The 13,231-nt window shown below is 35.8% G+C and overlaps 3 protein-coding genes across 5 annotated transcripts in view; 1 reads left to right on the forward strand and 2 right to left on the reverse strand.

Annotated features, from left to right (window-relative positions):
- Positions 1-7,117, reverse strand: part of LOC126473239 (uncharacterized) — an 88,899-nt gene extending 81,782 nt beyond the window's left edge. Inside the window, exons 1-3 of one of the 3 annotated variants that reach the window (XM_050100155.1) lie at positions 7,004-7,098; positions 4,783-4,962; positions 3,296-3,386 (exon numbers count right to left, since the gene is read on the reverse strand). The gene's annotated coding sequence lies outside the window, so the exon portion shown is untranslated. Of the gene's footprint in view, positions 1-3,295; positions 3,387-4,782; positions 4,963-7,003 lie in introns of all 3 variants that reach the window. The other 2 variants (XM_050100154.1, XM_050100156.1) reach the window with 2 other exon arrangements.
- On the reverse strand, positions 5,430-6,975 carry LOC126473237 (28S ribosomal protein S9, mitochondrial). Its single transcript, XM_050100153.1, has one exon. It carries the CDS (start codon positions 6,765-6,767, stop codon positions 5,553-5,555), a length of 1,215 nt encoding a protein of 404 aa, XP_049956110.1. The 5' UTR covers positions 6,768-6,975; the 3' UTR covers positions 5,430-5,552.
- Positions 7,055-8,668, forward strand: LOC126473236 (RING finger protein 37). The gene has a single exon (XM_050100152.1). It carries the CDS (start codon positions 7,149-7,151, stop codon positions 8,631-8,633), a length of 1,485 nt encoding a protein of 494 aa, XP_049956109.1. The 5' UTR covers positions 7,055-7,148; the 3' UTR covers positions 8,634-8,668.
- The last annotated feature ends 4,563 nt before the right edge of the window (positions 8,669-13,231 follow it).

Here is a 13,231-nt window from a genome sequence, read left to right on the forward strand (position 1 = left end):
ATGCTTCTGACCAAAAAGCAATTATGGTAGCTGGAGTCCAAGGTTTTTGTTAATCATATCTTTAGCATTCTTTTGGAGATAATTCCATTGCAACTTTCATCCCTTAACAAATATTTATATCTAAACAAGAAGTGAAATACCAATTCTGAAAATTTAGCTTTAGTTTTTTTTATGTAAAGAAATATTTTCTTATATATAAAAACAAAGATGAGGTGACTTACCGAACAAAAGCGCTGGCAGGTCGATAGACACACAAACACAATATTTTCTTAAAAATTTTCATTCCCAATTGCACTACCTTAGGGGTTGAGTTTCCAGAAAAACACTTTTTTAAATTTCTAACTGAGAAGTCAAATACCAGTGTCATAGGTGTAACCTTAAAATCCTTTTGTAATTACTTATTTTCAAAAAAACTTTCACCACTGTTTTACCTCCTTAGTGGTTAAATCTCCAAAATGCTGAAATATATATTTTTTATTTTCTGACTGAGAAACCAAATACCAGTTTTTGTAGTTCTATCTTCAAATTTCCCTTAGCAGCAACAGACTTTCAAAAAGCCTTCATCCCCTTTTTCACCCCCTTAGGAGGGGAATTTTGGACAATCCCTTCTTAAACGAAGCCAACAGTGTCATATCCAAATTTTGAGTTTCTATCCTTAGCAGTTTGGGCTGGGCAGAGTGAGTCAGTGAATCAATCTAACTCTATTTATCCCCTCAGTGATTGTATTTCCAAAACCAGTGACATACATACGTTTTATTTCTAACGGAAAAGTCAAATACAAATTTTCATTGATTTACCTTCAAAAATGAAATTTTTCCATAATAACTTTTATACACTGTTTAACCTCCTAAAGTTTTAAAAATGATCTCGTAATAAAATATTTTCGTAAAAAATCTCGTCCCCTATTTCACCCCCTTAGGGTTGGAATGTAGAAAAATCCCTCCCACACCTTCTACAAATTTCAAGTTTCTATGCTTAGTGGGCACTGATGAGTCAGTCAGGACACTGCCTTTTATACATAGAGATTAATTTTTAAAGCTACAGAGTGCTGGCACTAATTATCATGCTCTGTGTAAGCATTAAAAATTTTCATTCCCTATTGCATTATGGGTTGAGTTTCCAGTTTCTTTCATGTGTACCCATTGGTGATTCAAAACTTCTGCTTTTCGGTGAGTGGTCCCTTTACTCCTTAAGTATTTAAAAAGTAACTTATTATACATGTGTCACTCAATCGCTGACAGTCCCCTTCTGACTTCAAGTAACCTTGTATTCTGTGACCCTGTGAAAGTCTTTGATTGTGTGAATTACGAAAGTCTGTTTGCCAAACTGAAGTGTTGTGGTGCCTCTCTTGCATGGGTGTAGTCCTACTTGCACAACAGAGAGCAGAGGGTCACATTCACGGACTGTATTACAGACATGAAACTAACCTCACAATGAGGAAAAATAACATGTGAAGTGCCACAAGGGGGGATATTTAACTCATTTGTTTTTAATCCACTTCAGTAATATTCCAATTACTGGATTTTCCATTGTTTAATTTCTTTAAAAGGCAGTTCAAAAACTGTAATTTTGCTGATGACACAAGTATACTAATCAATATCCCACACTCAATCTCAAACGCACAATTCAGATGGTAACTGAACACAGCTACAAGTGGTTCACAGATAACAATTTCCACGTCTAAATCTTGCAAGCACTCATACTACATAATTTCCAGCTAGCAACAGAAGTAGACATTAAAGATCATACACTACTTAAATGATATTCATAGTTTAAAATTCCTTGGGGGACCAGATGGATAGCAGCAGATAAACTCAACAAGAGGCTCAGTTCAGTGTCTTATGCCCCTAGAAGCATATCTCATTATGCTGACCTAAAGACAAGAATCTTAGTTTACTAGCATATTTTCTCTCTGTTGTCTTATGGAATTATCTTCTGAGATAGTGCACCTAAAGTAAATAAAGTGTTTGTTCAGCAGTAAGAATATTACAAAGTTGATACCTGTACATCTTCACGAGTAGTTTTTATCTATCCATTTACATTATCTTATAAATAACTGGTTACTTCCATTGTTATAGAAGCCTTTTAAAGGATCTTTGCCAAAAAACAAAAATTGGTAAAAGTGAACTTAAGGTGTACTATGAGGTTTCTGTTGCAAGCTGTTGTTGGCAACTGCTGGCACAATGAATGATGAGAAGAGAACACGACAAATTGTGAGTCAATTGTCAGTAGACAATCAGAATGATCGTTTAAATTCCTACAGTTTGTAAATAAAGTTAGCTGGTATTTCCTTCTGTTGGGTTACAATTTAACCACATAGACAGAATTTTTGGCATTATCAGCAATAAGACATAAAACAAGATTACTGCAATGACAAACATTATACCTCAGATTATGCTACATTCAGTCTATTACAGTGACCATATTTGTATCGTGGAATTCATTGGCTTCGCCAGCTCACAACCAACTTGGCACCTTCCAACCAAATCTACGTCTCGCGCTACATTATAGGTCAGTTAGCACATTTAGTTTTCTCCCTACTCTCCATATCAGACACAAATCAATTTGCATACTCTGCCAAAAGAAATCATTAGATCCAGCTACTCTCATTGGCTTCTGTATACTATCATCCGATTCGCTACAACCGACAGAAACAAACTGCCAACGGCGGCATGCAGCGGAAGAGTCTGGTACACTGTAAGTGCACTCCGGTTTAAAAATCAGTTTCTGCTAAAGTGTAATTTACACCATGACAACAAACGCAAGGCAAAAAAATGTATTTTATGTGGACTCTGTCTCTTTGTCTAGGGTTCAAAAGGGAGTTGTGTACTCCAACAACCTCCCATCCAACAAAGTAAGACATTGGGATTCCCTATGAATTCAAAAGAAAATTAAAAACATATTTCATTAGCTGCTCCTTCTACAATTTATACAGAAAACGGGTTAAGTTTATATTATTTCCTTCTTTCTTGTAATGTACACCTCGAGTCATTCTACAGCCCTTAAGGAAACATGATGGGCAGGTAGGTATATGAATGAATGAACATTAGTAGTAGTATTTCCAAATTCCACCACACGGAAACGCTGCTGAATCCAATGCCACATTATGTATTTGATAACACTTACTGGCACAGTCCTGGTTAACACCACTACAGCAAGGCCAAGCCATTCCGTAAGTGACAAAGTATTGCTTTCAGGCAGACATATTCATGTAATTTCATATTTTTATTCAAGGTGTTAAATGGGTTACACTGTAAAGAAAGCTATAAGGTTATGGCTGTCAACTTATACTCACCTGGTGTTATGAAATGCACCACATTATAGCTATGCTAAAAGATGTTCAGAGCTCACAGTGATACAGGAGTTGGGGGAGTGGTGGACTACCACTGGAAAACAAAAACCACATGAGAACATAATTTACCATTAAGAAGAGTTGCTATGTGGGAGCAACACTTTGCATAGCAATGGAACTTTAGGTATGAAATACCAAACATACTTTCAGTCTACAACAGAGACCATTCTAAGTGTAATTAGCTACATAGTTTTCAAATAATTGTGTCCGTTCAAACTAGAGCAGTTGTTACCACTGTAAATGGCTGAAATTGTCATAGTGGGTTTTATAGATAAGTAATTTTACAGGCCATGTCCTCTAAAATATGTCTGAAATGGAAGAATGGAAACACTTTCATGTAAGTTTGTCTTCCTCCTCCTGACACTGTGCCTAGTAGTCTCTAGTCGCTGAACACCTCACCAGACAGCACTCTTCTTTCCCCCACCCATACCCTGCCATCCCTCCCCCTTTCCCACCCCATTACAGATTGCTATTCACATGAAAGTCACTTTCCATTGGTAGCTGCTGGTGGTAGCAGTCATGTGTGTGTGTGTGAAAGGTATGCTTGCTTGTGTGTGTGTGTGTTTCTTTTTTTTTTTTTTTTTTTTTTCCTGAAGAAAGCTTTGGTTGAAAGCTATAATGTGTAACAGCCTTTCTGTTATGCCTGTCTGCGACTCAATGGGTCATTTTTATGGTGAACTGAAATATATAACTTCCTAAAATGTTTCTGCTAATGCAGATTGCCCACAAAGTTCTTCAAACTTTTTCTTTACTCCTGCAGGCCATCATTCAACATGTCCTCCCCTTGTAGTATTCTCAGATTCACCTTATCCTTCACTTGGTTTCTCCATCTTCTTCTATCAGTTTTCTTCCATATTCAGTCCATTCTAGAGCCCTTCTTTGTAGTCTTTTTTCCCATTCTTTTAATGTACCAAAATCATTTCAGCCTGTTTCTCTGCATAGTTTCTTTCATAGGATTGATCTGAAGTGTGTTACATATTGTTCCATTTTTTATCCTGTCCCTTCTCGTCTTGCCCAGGATCCTTAGTAGAAAGCACATCTCTGTTACTTGTATTCTACACTCTTTCTTTGTCCAGGTCCAACATTCTGACCCATGGGTCAAAACAGGTGACAATACGATCTGTATAGTAATCAAAATAAAATCCTCCTGGTCATAACTGAACAGAGTAGGGAACTTAATACATAGTCAGTGGAGCACAAAATCAGTATTATAAGTCAATTATTTCAATCAGCCTCCATCGTTGAGAAATATCCATTATACATAAAAATCTCCTTTATCTCATGAGTAATAATAATGCATTCACATATATATGCATACATGTTTTCGCATTCCATCTTAGATTTTCCATAGACAAATTTAGTTTCTATGTATGGCTTAAGCTCGATTTTGCAAATTGGTAGTAATGTTTAAATTACATAACATTACTCACACAATTACCATCTCAAAGCCAACAATAATATATGCTGTGTTCAAAGCTAATTGCTTGCTATTATATGGTGATTACTTCATGTATTGCTTCACTCGGTAGTAATGTTATTTCATCACGGCATGTTGAGCAGGACATGCATTTTAGTAATGATCTTTCTGTATTACATTCAGTTGTCCAGACCTATACAAATGCATATAATGTCAAAATTAAAGATGGAGTGGAAATAACCAGACTATGGAATGACAACAGATAATGTAATATAAGATAGAGGAAAGTATTTTTCTCCCTCTGAACCACCAAGACTAGAATGCACTATAAAAATTATTCTATATAATGACACGAAATAAAAATAAATGTGGAGGCCTATTGGACTAAAATTATTCAGTGTAAAAAATTTCAATGCTCAATTACATGATTTTCCAGTTTTACCTAGTCCAATTTACAGTTATTGAATGCTCATGTAATGAACTCTAAACCAGAACTACATAATGCATATAAAAAAGTTAGGCCTAGTAATATGGAGTGTTGTTAATTTAGTTAAACAAAATTTACAAAAGTCCACTACATCCACATTTCACGATGTTTCAATATCTGGCAAAACAATAAAAATAATGGACAGAAAAAGTTGCAAGATTCAATTGCAGTGATAATTGTGACCAACAGTGCTTTATTACAAACTATTCTATTTATATCATTTCATAAACTTTATGTATGGTTGTCACACACAAATAATATGAAAATAAATAAGTGCACACAAATTGAAATTTTATTCATCTCTTCTTCCATGTAAATTTTTTCCTAGCCTTTTCTTGGCCAGGTTTCTTCCTTTCACGACGCCTGTAGTCCCTTGTTAACAGTCCCGCTAAACGCATTTTTTCTAGCATTTCTTCGTCTACAAAACTGCGTAGCCCCCATGCTATGCCCCACCTTATTGCTCCTGCCTGTCCAGAAGGTCCTCCTCCAGTTACAACAGCTTCTACGTCCACTTTATTAAGCATTCCAGTGAAAATAAGGGGGAAAAGAAGCTGTTCGCGTTCTTGGGTCAGTCTGAAATAATTAATATCGCAACCATTCACCTGAAACTTCCCTTCACCTGGATATCTTACCGTGACTTCACCTCTTGCAGATTTGCGTAAGCACTGTTTAACAGTTACAAACTGCTTTCCATCTTCACCTAATTCGGGTTTCGGTATTTCATAATTCCTTGTCTGCATTATCAATGGTTTTCGATACTGGAGAATAAAGTCCTTTTTTAGAAATGAGTATGGATGTTTTAGTAGTCTATCCATTGCAAGTAATAAACTGTTATATTCTGTGTCGTGTAAACGTTCAACAAGCAATTTTTCTAGGCTCTCCTTCGGCAGCCACTCTGTTCCTGTAACGTCCAAAGCTTGATCACTTTCTGGTTTAAGATGTTTACGTACCATCCTGTCCTCGTGTTTATTCAAGTAATCCAGATTGCTTACAATATCATGGAGCAAACCAAAATAATTTGGCTTTCCAGTATAGAACAGAAAGTGATAGGGGCGCCCAGTTTCGTCAAACTCCGCTGCTTTTTTCTGAGGAAAAACTTCTTCTGGAGGTTTCATAATGGGTCTTGCTTTTGGGTCGAATAATCCTGATGGAAATAGATACTGAATAGCATTATCAATGTCCTCTTGTGTAAATGTATCCGGATCTTCGCCCATCATGTTTGCCAAATGCCGTTTACCTAACTTAAATTCGTGTTCTTGTTGTTTCATGAACTCATCATGTTTTCGAGCCCTTTCCAAGTATGCTTTCATAGCTTTGCTGATTTTTTCTTTCTTTTGTATATCTGGAGAACCAGTTGCACTTAATGTTTTCATGTCTGTACTATATAATGATGCGCTGCTCACGCTATAAATTTTAACACAACATACACATTCCTGCTTGACATAAATAGGCACGATTCCATGCCACAATCTACGTAAAGCCGATGCTTGGCGCACTACAAACGGATTCATGTTTTCACTGACAAAAGTTTTGTATGTTTTTTTGTTAAATGGAAGCACTTGAAGATCTCACACCACTAAACCGCAGCATACTACACTGGGAACACATTATCTTTTTTCTGCACTTGCATTCAAATATTTACGATTACCGCCGTACTCACAGTAACATGCGTATAATAAACACCTTAACCCGTTTTTGCCTGAGAAGTTAAATCCAAAACAAGGGTACCAGTAGATAATACACTCACCTTCGTCTTTATCGAAGTAAAATATTTACGTCAAGAATGATCGAATTTCCAGAGATCTTTTGCGTGCGATCAGTGTAGCTGTAGCACCTGTCAAGTGAAGGCGTTCAGTTGACATGTGTATTCTGTTGTTGCGAACGTGTAGCAAATGTATAACTTTACCGACCCGTCACTATTACCAGATGTTTCCTGCAATGCAATATGCAGTGAAGGTTATGAAGTAACTAATTTAACATCATCAAATGCTCAAGAAAGGCGAAGAGGCTTTATGGTTTATAATGCTGTAAAACCACCGGTTGAAATAACTTTGCAATTTATATGCAAAATTAATTTGAGTCATATTTGTATCTGGCCGACAGTTGGCAATCAAAAGTCGTGTGGGTTTGAAATAGAGGTAAAAGACAGCTATGGAGAAGGAGTCGATGAATTTGTTACAACAGGAAAGCGCAGCTTCGGAGTAGAACCTGGCATCGTGTTTTTTAGAAGGGACTGTCGTGATAATGAATTATCAGTTCCTGCGCAATTTGTTAAACATCCTTTGATAAACAAACAGAACGCACTTTCCAATTCAGACTGCTTGAAAATCAAGATCTATAAAACGTATAATTCAACTCTTGCAGCATTGGGACGCATTGAAGTGTGGGGAACGGTCAGCGGTTCGTGTAGTCAGTCGACAAAAGAAACAGTCAGGAAATTATATAGCAAACGGACAGACAGGAAACTTACTGAAATTTCAGGAAGTTGTGTGAATGTGTGCAAAATACAAGGTGAAAAACATCACGCAGTCCCTGCAGACGCAAGTGGATTAATCATACCAGACGATTTTAAGGACGCAATTACGTTAGATATAATGAGTGTTCCAATGATTTTACCAAGTGGAAAAGTTGTGGATCAAAGCACACTAGAAAAGCATGAAATGCATGAAGCCAGATGGGGCCGCCCACCAAGTGACCCTTTCACTGGTAAACTGTTTTCCAATAACAGTCATCCAGTTTTAGCTCCAGCATTAAAAGCAAGAATCGACAAATTTCTTATAGATAATGCACATTGCCAAGAACTATTTACAGTAGCTCGTACCAGTGGAAGACGGGAGACACACAGTTTAAGTCAAAGTGCATGTGCAGTTACTAACAAGGACAATGTTGCAGTTCCAGCAATCAACACTGATGCTGTTTATTTACCAACCAGTTCTAATGATGCCACCTTTAAGGTCTGTTCTGAAAAATCTGATAGCAGCAAACATGATAAAACTGATGGGCCTACCAACAACAGATCTATCACCATTTGCAGTGAAAATTTTTTAAAAACACAAAAAAATAATGAGGAGGGACAGAAGAAGGGGGAAGGAAAAGGAAGTGTGTCATTTGATGAGATTTTGGAATCAAAATTAAATGTAGCTGTGAAGTTAGCATTAGCGAATCGTCCATCATTTGTAAATTGTGATAAGCCTGCGAAACATACAAAAACTGCATGCAGTGATTGTGATGGAAACCAGCTTCTATACATTTTGTCTTGTAAGCATTTGTTTTGCAGGCACTGTCTTTTTAAAAAAGCAGCACAAAAAACTATGATATGTTCTGTTTGCAAATTTCATTATACACATACTGATCCATGCAGATATCATGTAACATGAACTGTTTATTTTGTTATTAAATTTGTATTCATGAATTACAGCATTTGTTTTCTGCCAGTATGATGATAATTTAACCTTTGATATTTTACTTGAATCTCGAGGTAAGTGACGTTTAATGTGTAGTTGTGTAATAGATTATGTCTAAAAACAAAGATGATCTGACTCACCAAACTAAAGTGCTGGCAGGTCGATAGACACACAAACATACACACAATTTTGTTTGTGTGTGTTTGTGTTTCATTTGTTTGTGTTTGTTTGTGTGTCTATCGACCTGCCAGCACTTTCGTTTGGTAAGTCACATCATCTTTGTTTTTAGATATATTTTTTCCACGTGGAATGTTTCCCTCTATTATATTCATATGTGTAATAGATTATGCGGAATTAAATATCTACTACTTGGTTGAAAGTACACAAGTTGCATAACTGTGTAAATGGTGTTAAGATTTGTCTTCCACATTTAACAGTATTATTTTTGTCCTGAAAATATACGGTATTGCTTAGCTATAAATTGTTTTTTGTGAACCCTTGTACGATTAAGGAACTTTTGGGATGGGAAACTACAATAAAACATTAGCAGAGAGGAGAAACTATATCAAATGATTGTGAATGCTTCATGAAATACAATGTGTAATTGCTAACAGTCTATCTGCAATCCATGTGCCATTACGTCATACTCCGTGGGACTGGTTGTGGCCCATAACCAAGATGTAACCCAGGACAGAAAGATGGTCAGTGTTGTTTGTAATATCATCTGTCATTTTTTACTGCAGATCTAGATTTCAGCTAACAGTGCCGCTATCATCAGTGCTCTAAAGGTAGTCATGTAGAGTCAATGTAATTATAACAACACACATTCCAATATAACTTAGGCATGTACAAGCATTAATTGACTTTCTGCCCATGCAGCATTGGTTGGCGTAGGCTATATGATTTAATCTGATCATGTTATATGGCTTCAAGCTAACTGATTATTCTCTATAAATAATTTCTATGATTTTGCATGAACTAGTTTTTCACATTGGTAATTGAGCAATAGCAAGGAGGATTTCAAAATGTTATTATGTAAGTAAGTCTGTACATATTAGCAAAATATATAACAACTTGTTACAAAAACTTGCATGGTAGCTACTCCTGCAAACAAATTTGTGAATTGTAATTGTATGCAGAACTTGAGAAGCTTTTGGTTTCTCCCAGACTGTAACCATCACAATATCTGATAATTTACTTCTAAATCCATCAGATAAATGCAAAAACCATAATCAGTTAAGCATCTGATTGTGATGGTTAAATGGTAGCAATAAAGCATCCCCATACAAACACTTGAAAAATTTTTGGCACTTCAACACTCCAAGGAATATTCCAAAGAACCACAACTTGATCCCACAGTACTGAGAATATGGGGCTGTCTCATAAACGAACTTAAAATTAACAAAGACTTAAAGCACTTTAGCAATACTTGTGTTATACACATAAGTAATTTTGGTTGAGAGTTGTTTACCAATTGCAGCATGCACCTAAACTGGTCAGGTAAAACAACATTAGGCACCATTTTAAATGCATGACTGTCTGTTGCTTCTTGCTGTGTGACCTTGGCAGCCAGAGACACTGGTCCTGTGTGTGAGAGTTGCTTTCGCGTGAATGTGTCTACGCATATGTGTTGCCTAATTCAGGAGGAGGCCTTTTGGCCAAAACTTACTTGTTTAGCAGTTTTTTGTTTTGCTTGTCTGTGACTCAGCATCTCCACTATATGGCGAGTAGCAGTCTACCTTTTTCATAATATTGTCATTATTCCATCTTAGACATTCCATTATATGCTGACAAATAAGAGTTTCAGCATGTAGCCATGTTTACAAACTAATTTGTAATGTGAATGTAAAATGACTCATTCCACATCATTATTATTTGTTGTGCAGAATTGTCTGTGGAACAAGAAACTAAGTAACTAGAAGAAGTTGACATTTTTAAAATCTTGGGAATAATAAATTCAATTGTGAGGTGCATACCATAGAACTGCTGAAGTACCTAAACAAAGCTCTGTGTGCAATGCAAATGTTGTCAGACATAGGTGATTTGAAAACGAAAAAGCTGGAATACTGTGCTTCTTGCTTTCATTCTATAAAGCCATATGTTGTTGTTGTTTTTTTTTGGGGGGGGAGGGGGGGGGTGTAACTCATCAATTGAAACGAGCAGTTTTTGGGCGCAAAAATGTGTAATAAGAGTTATTTATGGTGTGAACTCATGAACATCCTGCAGTGGCAATAAAAAGTTTAACTACTAATATAGTTCAGTTTAAGAGGGGCCTAAAGGACTTATTGGTGGTCATGTCATTCTACTCCATAGATGAATTTCTTAGTAGGACCAACTGATGTTTATATTTTACTTATAATATCAAATAATTCAAATATTAATACCATCTGATTTGTGTAAAAATTCAATGCAATAATGTTATAATTGTAAGTAAATGTTCTAAAATGAATTTTCCATCGGATGATGCATTGCTGATGCTAGCCTAAGAATTATCGTATGCATCCAAGCGTGTTGAACATTTACGTGTTTTGTGACATGTTATTTATTACCTTTTAAATGAAAACAATATAACATGGAGTTTCCTTTTAAATAAAAATATGTTTTAAGGTTTTTTGTACTTATTCCACATCCACGATGACCAATTCACAAGGGATCTGTGGAAGATACATAGGCGTATTTGTTTTTATGACATGTTTTATGATGTTTGGGGTCTCCTCAATATGGATTTATTGAAACGAAAGTACATCTAATCTTATCTGGAGGTGATTGGTAATTTATGTAAGGGGAGAGGGGTGGGAAATCATACAGTGCATTTAGATTAAGAGAGTCATAGTATGGAACAATATACTGAAATGTGGAGTAGAGATTATGTACTATGAATGACTTGGTTGTAGTGTTAGCACCTTACAGGGAATATGAATGTGTCTGAGGCAGTTACATTCACTTTTATCCCATCTACCCTCAAAATCCAAGAACTTAATTATTTCAGATTATTATAATGTAAATTTTCTAAATGAGAGCTCTAGTACAGTAGATTTAGAACACCTACTAGCATCTTTTATCTTTATGGTAGCAGTAGATTTTTCTGACTAGAGTTACTTATAACTTTCAAAATCTGATTGGGTATATGTTTAATTTTATAGATAAGTCAAGAGTAAACAATATCAGTATACCTCGGTTGTTAATGACCTTTCTGACCATGATGATCAATTGCTTATGCACACCGACATTTTTAGAAATCTTTTACGGCAATAAATAAATGATGAGACACTTAGAAATTTCAACTACAGACTGCAAGAGAGAGACTGGAGTCCAATTTTCTATGAAACAGCTGCAAATAAAAAGTATAGTACATTCTTAAATGGATTCATGTTCTTTCTTTAGTCTGCTGGTTGAAGCTACCTTTCCCAAATTAGTAATAATAATAATAATAATAATTAGAAACAATGATATGGGCAATGACAAGAAGACATGGCTCACTGCAGGATTAAAAATATCCTGCTGAGTAAAGAATATGGTATCCCAGAAAGTGTAATGACCCAAAGAAATGGCATCACTACAAACTGTACTATAGCTCAATAAAAAAAGTAATAAATAAGCCTAAGAGTATGTGCTTGAAAACTGAAATTTAGAACTCAGAAAACAAAGCAAAAAGCATTTGGAATGTGATAAAGAGGAAAACTGGAGGAAAACAAGGAACATGACTTGCATAGAAATTGAACACAGTCATAGTACTGTAAAGCAATAAAGCAACCTGAAATGGTTGCAGAAATCTTGAACAAAGATTTTTTTGATTGTAGCAGTGAAGGCAAACTGTAAATGATCCATGGATGAAGCAGTGGCTCATATACAGAAAGCTAGTAACAACAGAACTGCACAGGTATCCTTACCTCTTGCTACAGTGATTGAGATTGAAATTTAATTAAGTCATTAAAAATTAAAATGTCTGTTAATATTTCGTGTAAAATATTGTTATAAATATATAAACCCTGTCTTATGCACATATTCAGTACATCTCTGCAAGAAAGAATTGTCCCTGATACACTGAAACTGACTGTAGTGACACCTCACTCTTAAAAAAGTGATAAAAGTAATGTCAGAAACTATCCCCCAATCTCACTTTTAACTATATTTTTCAAAATCCTTGAAAAAATCGTGCTCAGATTGAGTGTCAATCATCTCAACTTCTACAATATTCTCAACAAAAGACAGTTTGGGTTTCATGCTGGTCTATGTATTGAACAAGCAATACTCTCTTTTTAATAATTAAGTTTTTGGAATCATTAACAAAAAAATGTCTCCAGTAAGTATTTTTTGTGATCTCTTGAAAGCATATGACTGCATAAACCATCAAATTATTTTGAAAACGGCAGATTGTTATGGTTTGGGGTTACTGTCAGTTTGTGGCTTCAGTCATAACTAAAAGATTGAAAGCAGACTGTAATGCTGAACAGCTCATTAGGAGAGCCTGCCTCATCTAAGTGGGGCAGCTTAAGTTGCAGTGTGCCACAAGGCTCTGTTTTAGATCCACTGGTGTTTTGTATTTCCCCTCTGTGTTTTGATACAAAGAG

This window comes from Schistocerca serialis, chromosome 4 (genome assembly GCF_023864345.2).
Source record: "Schistocerca serialis cubense isolate TAMUIC-IGC-003099 chromosome 4, iqSchSeri2.2, whole genome shotgun sequence".
Lineage (NCBI taxonomy): Eukaryota > Metazoa > Arthropoda > Insecta > Orthoptera > Acrididae > Schistocerca > Schistocerca serialis.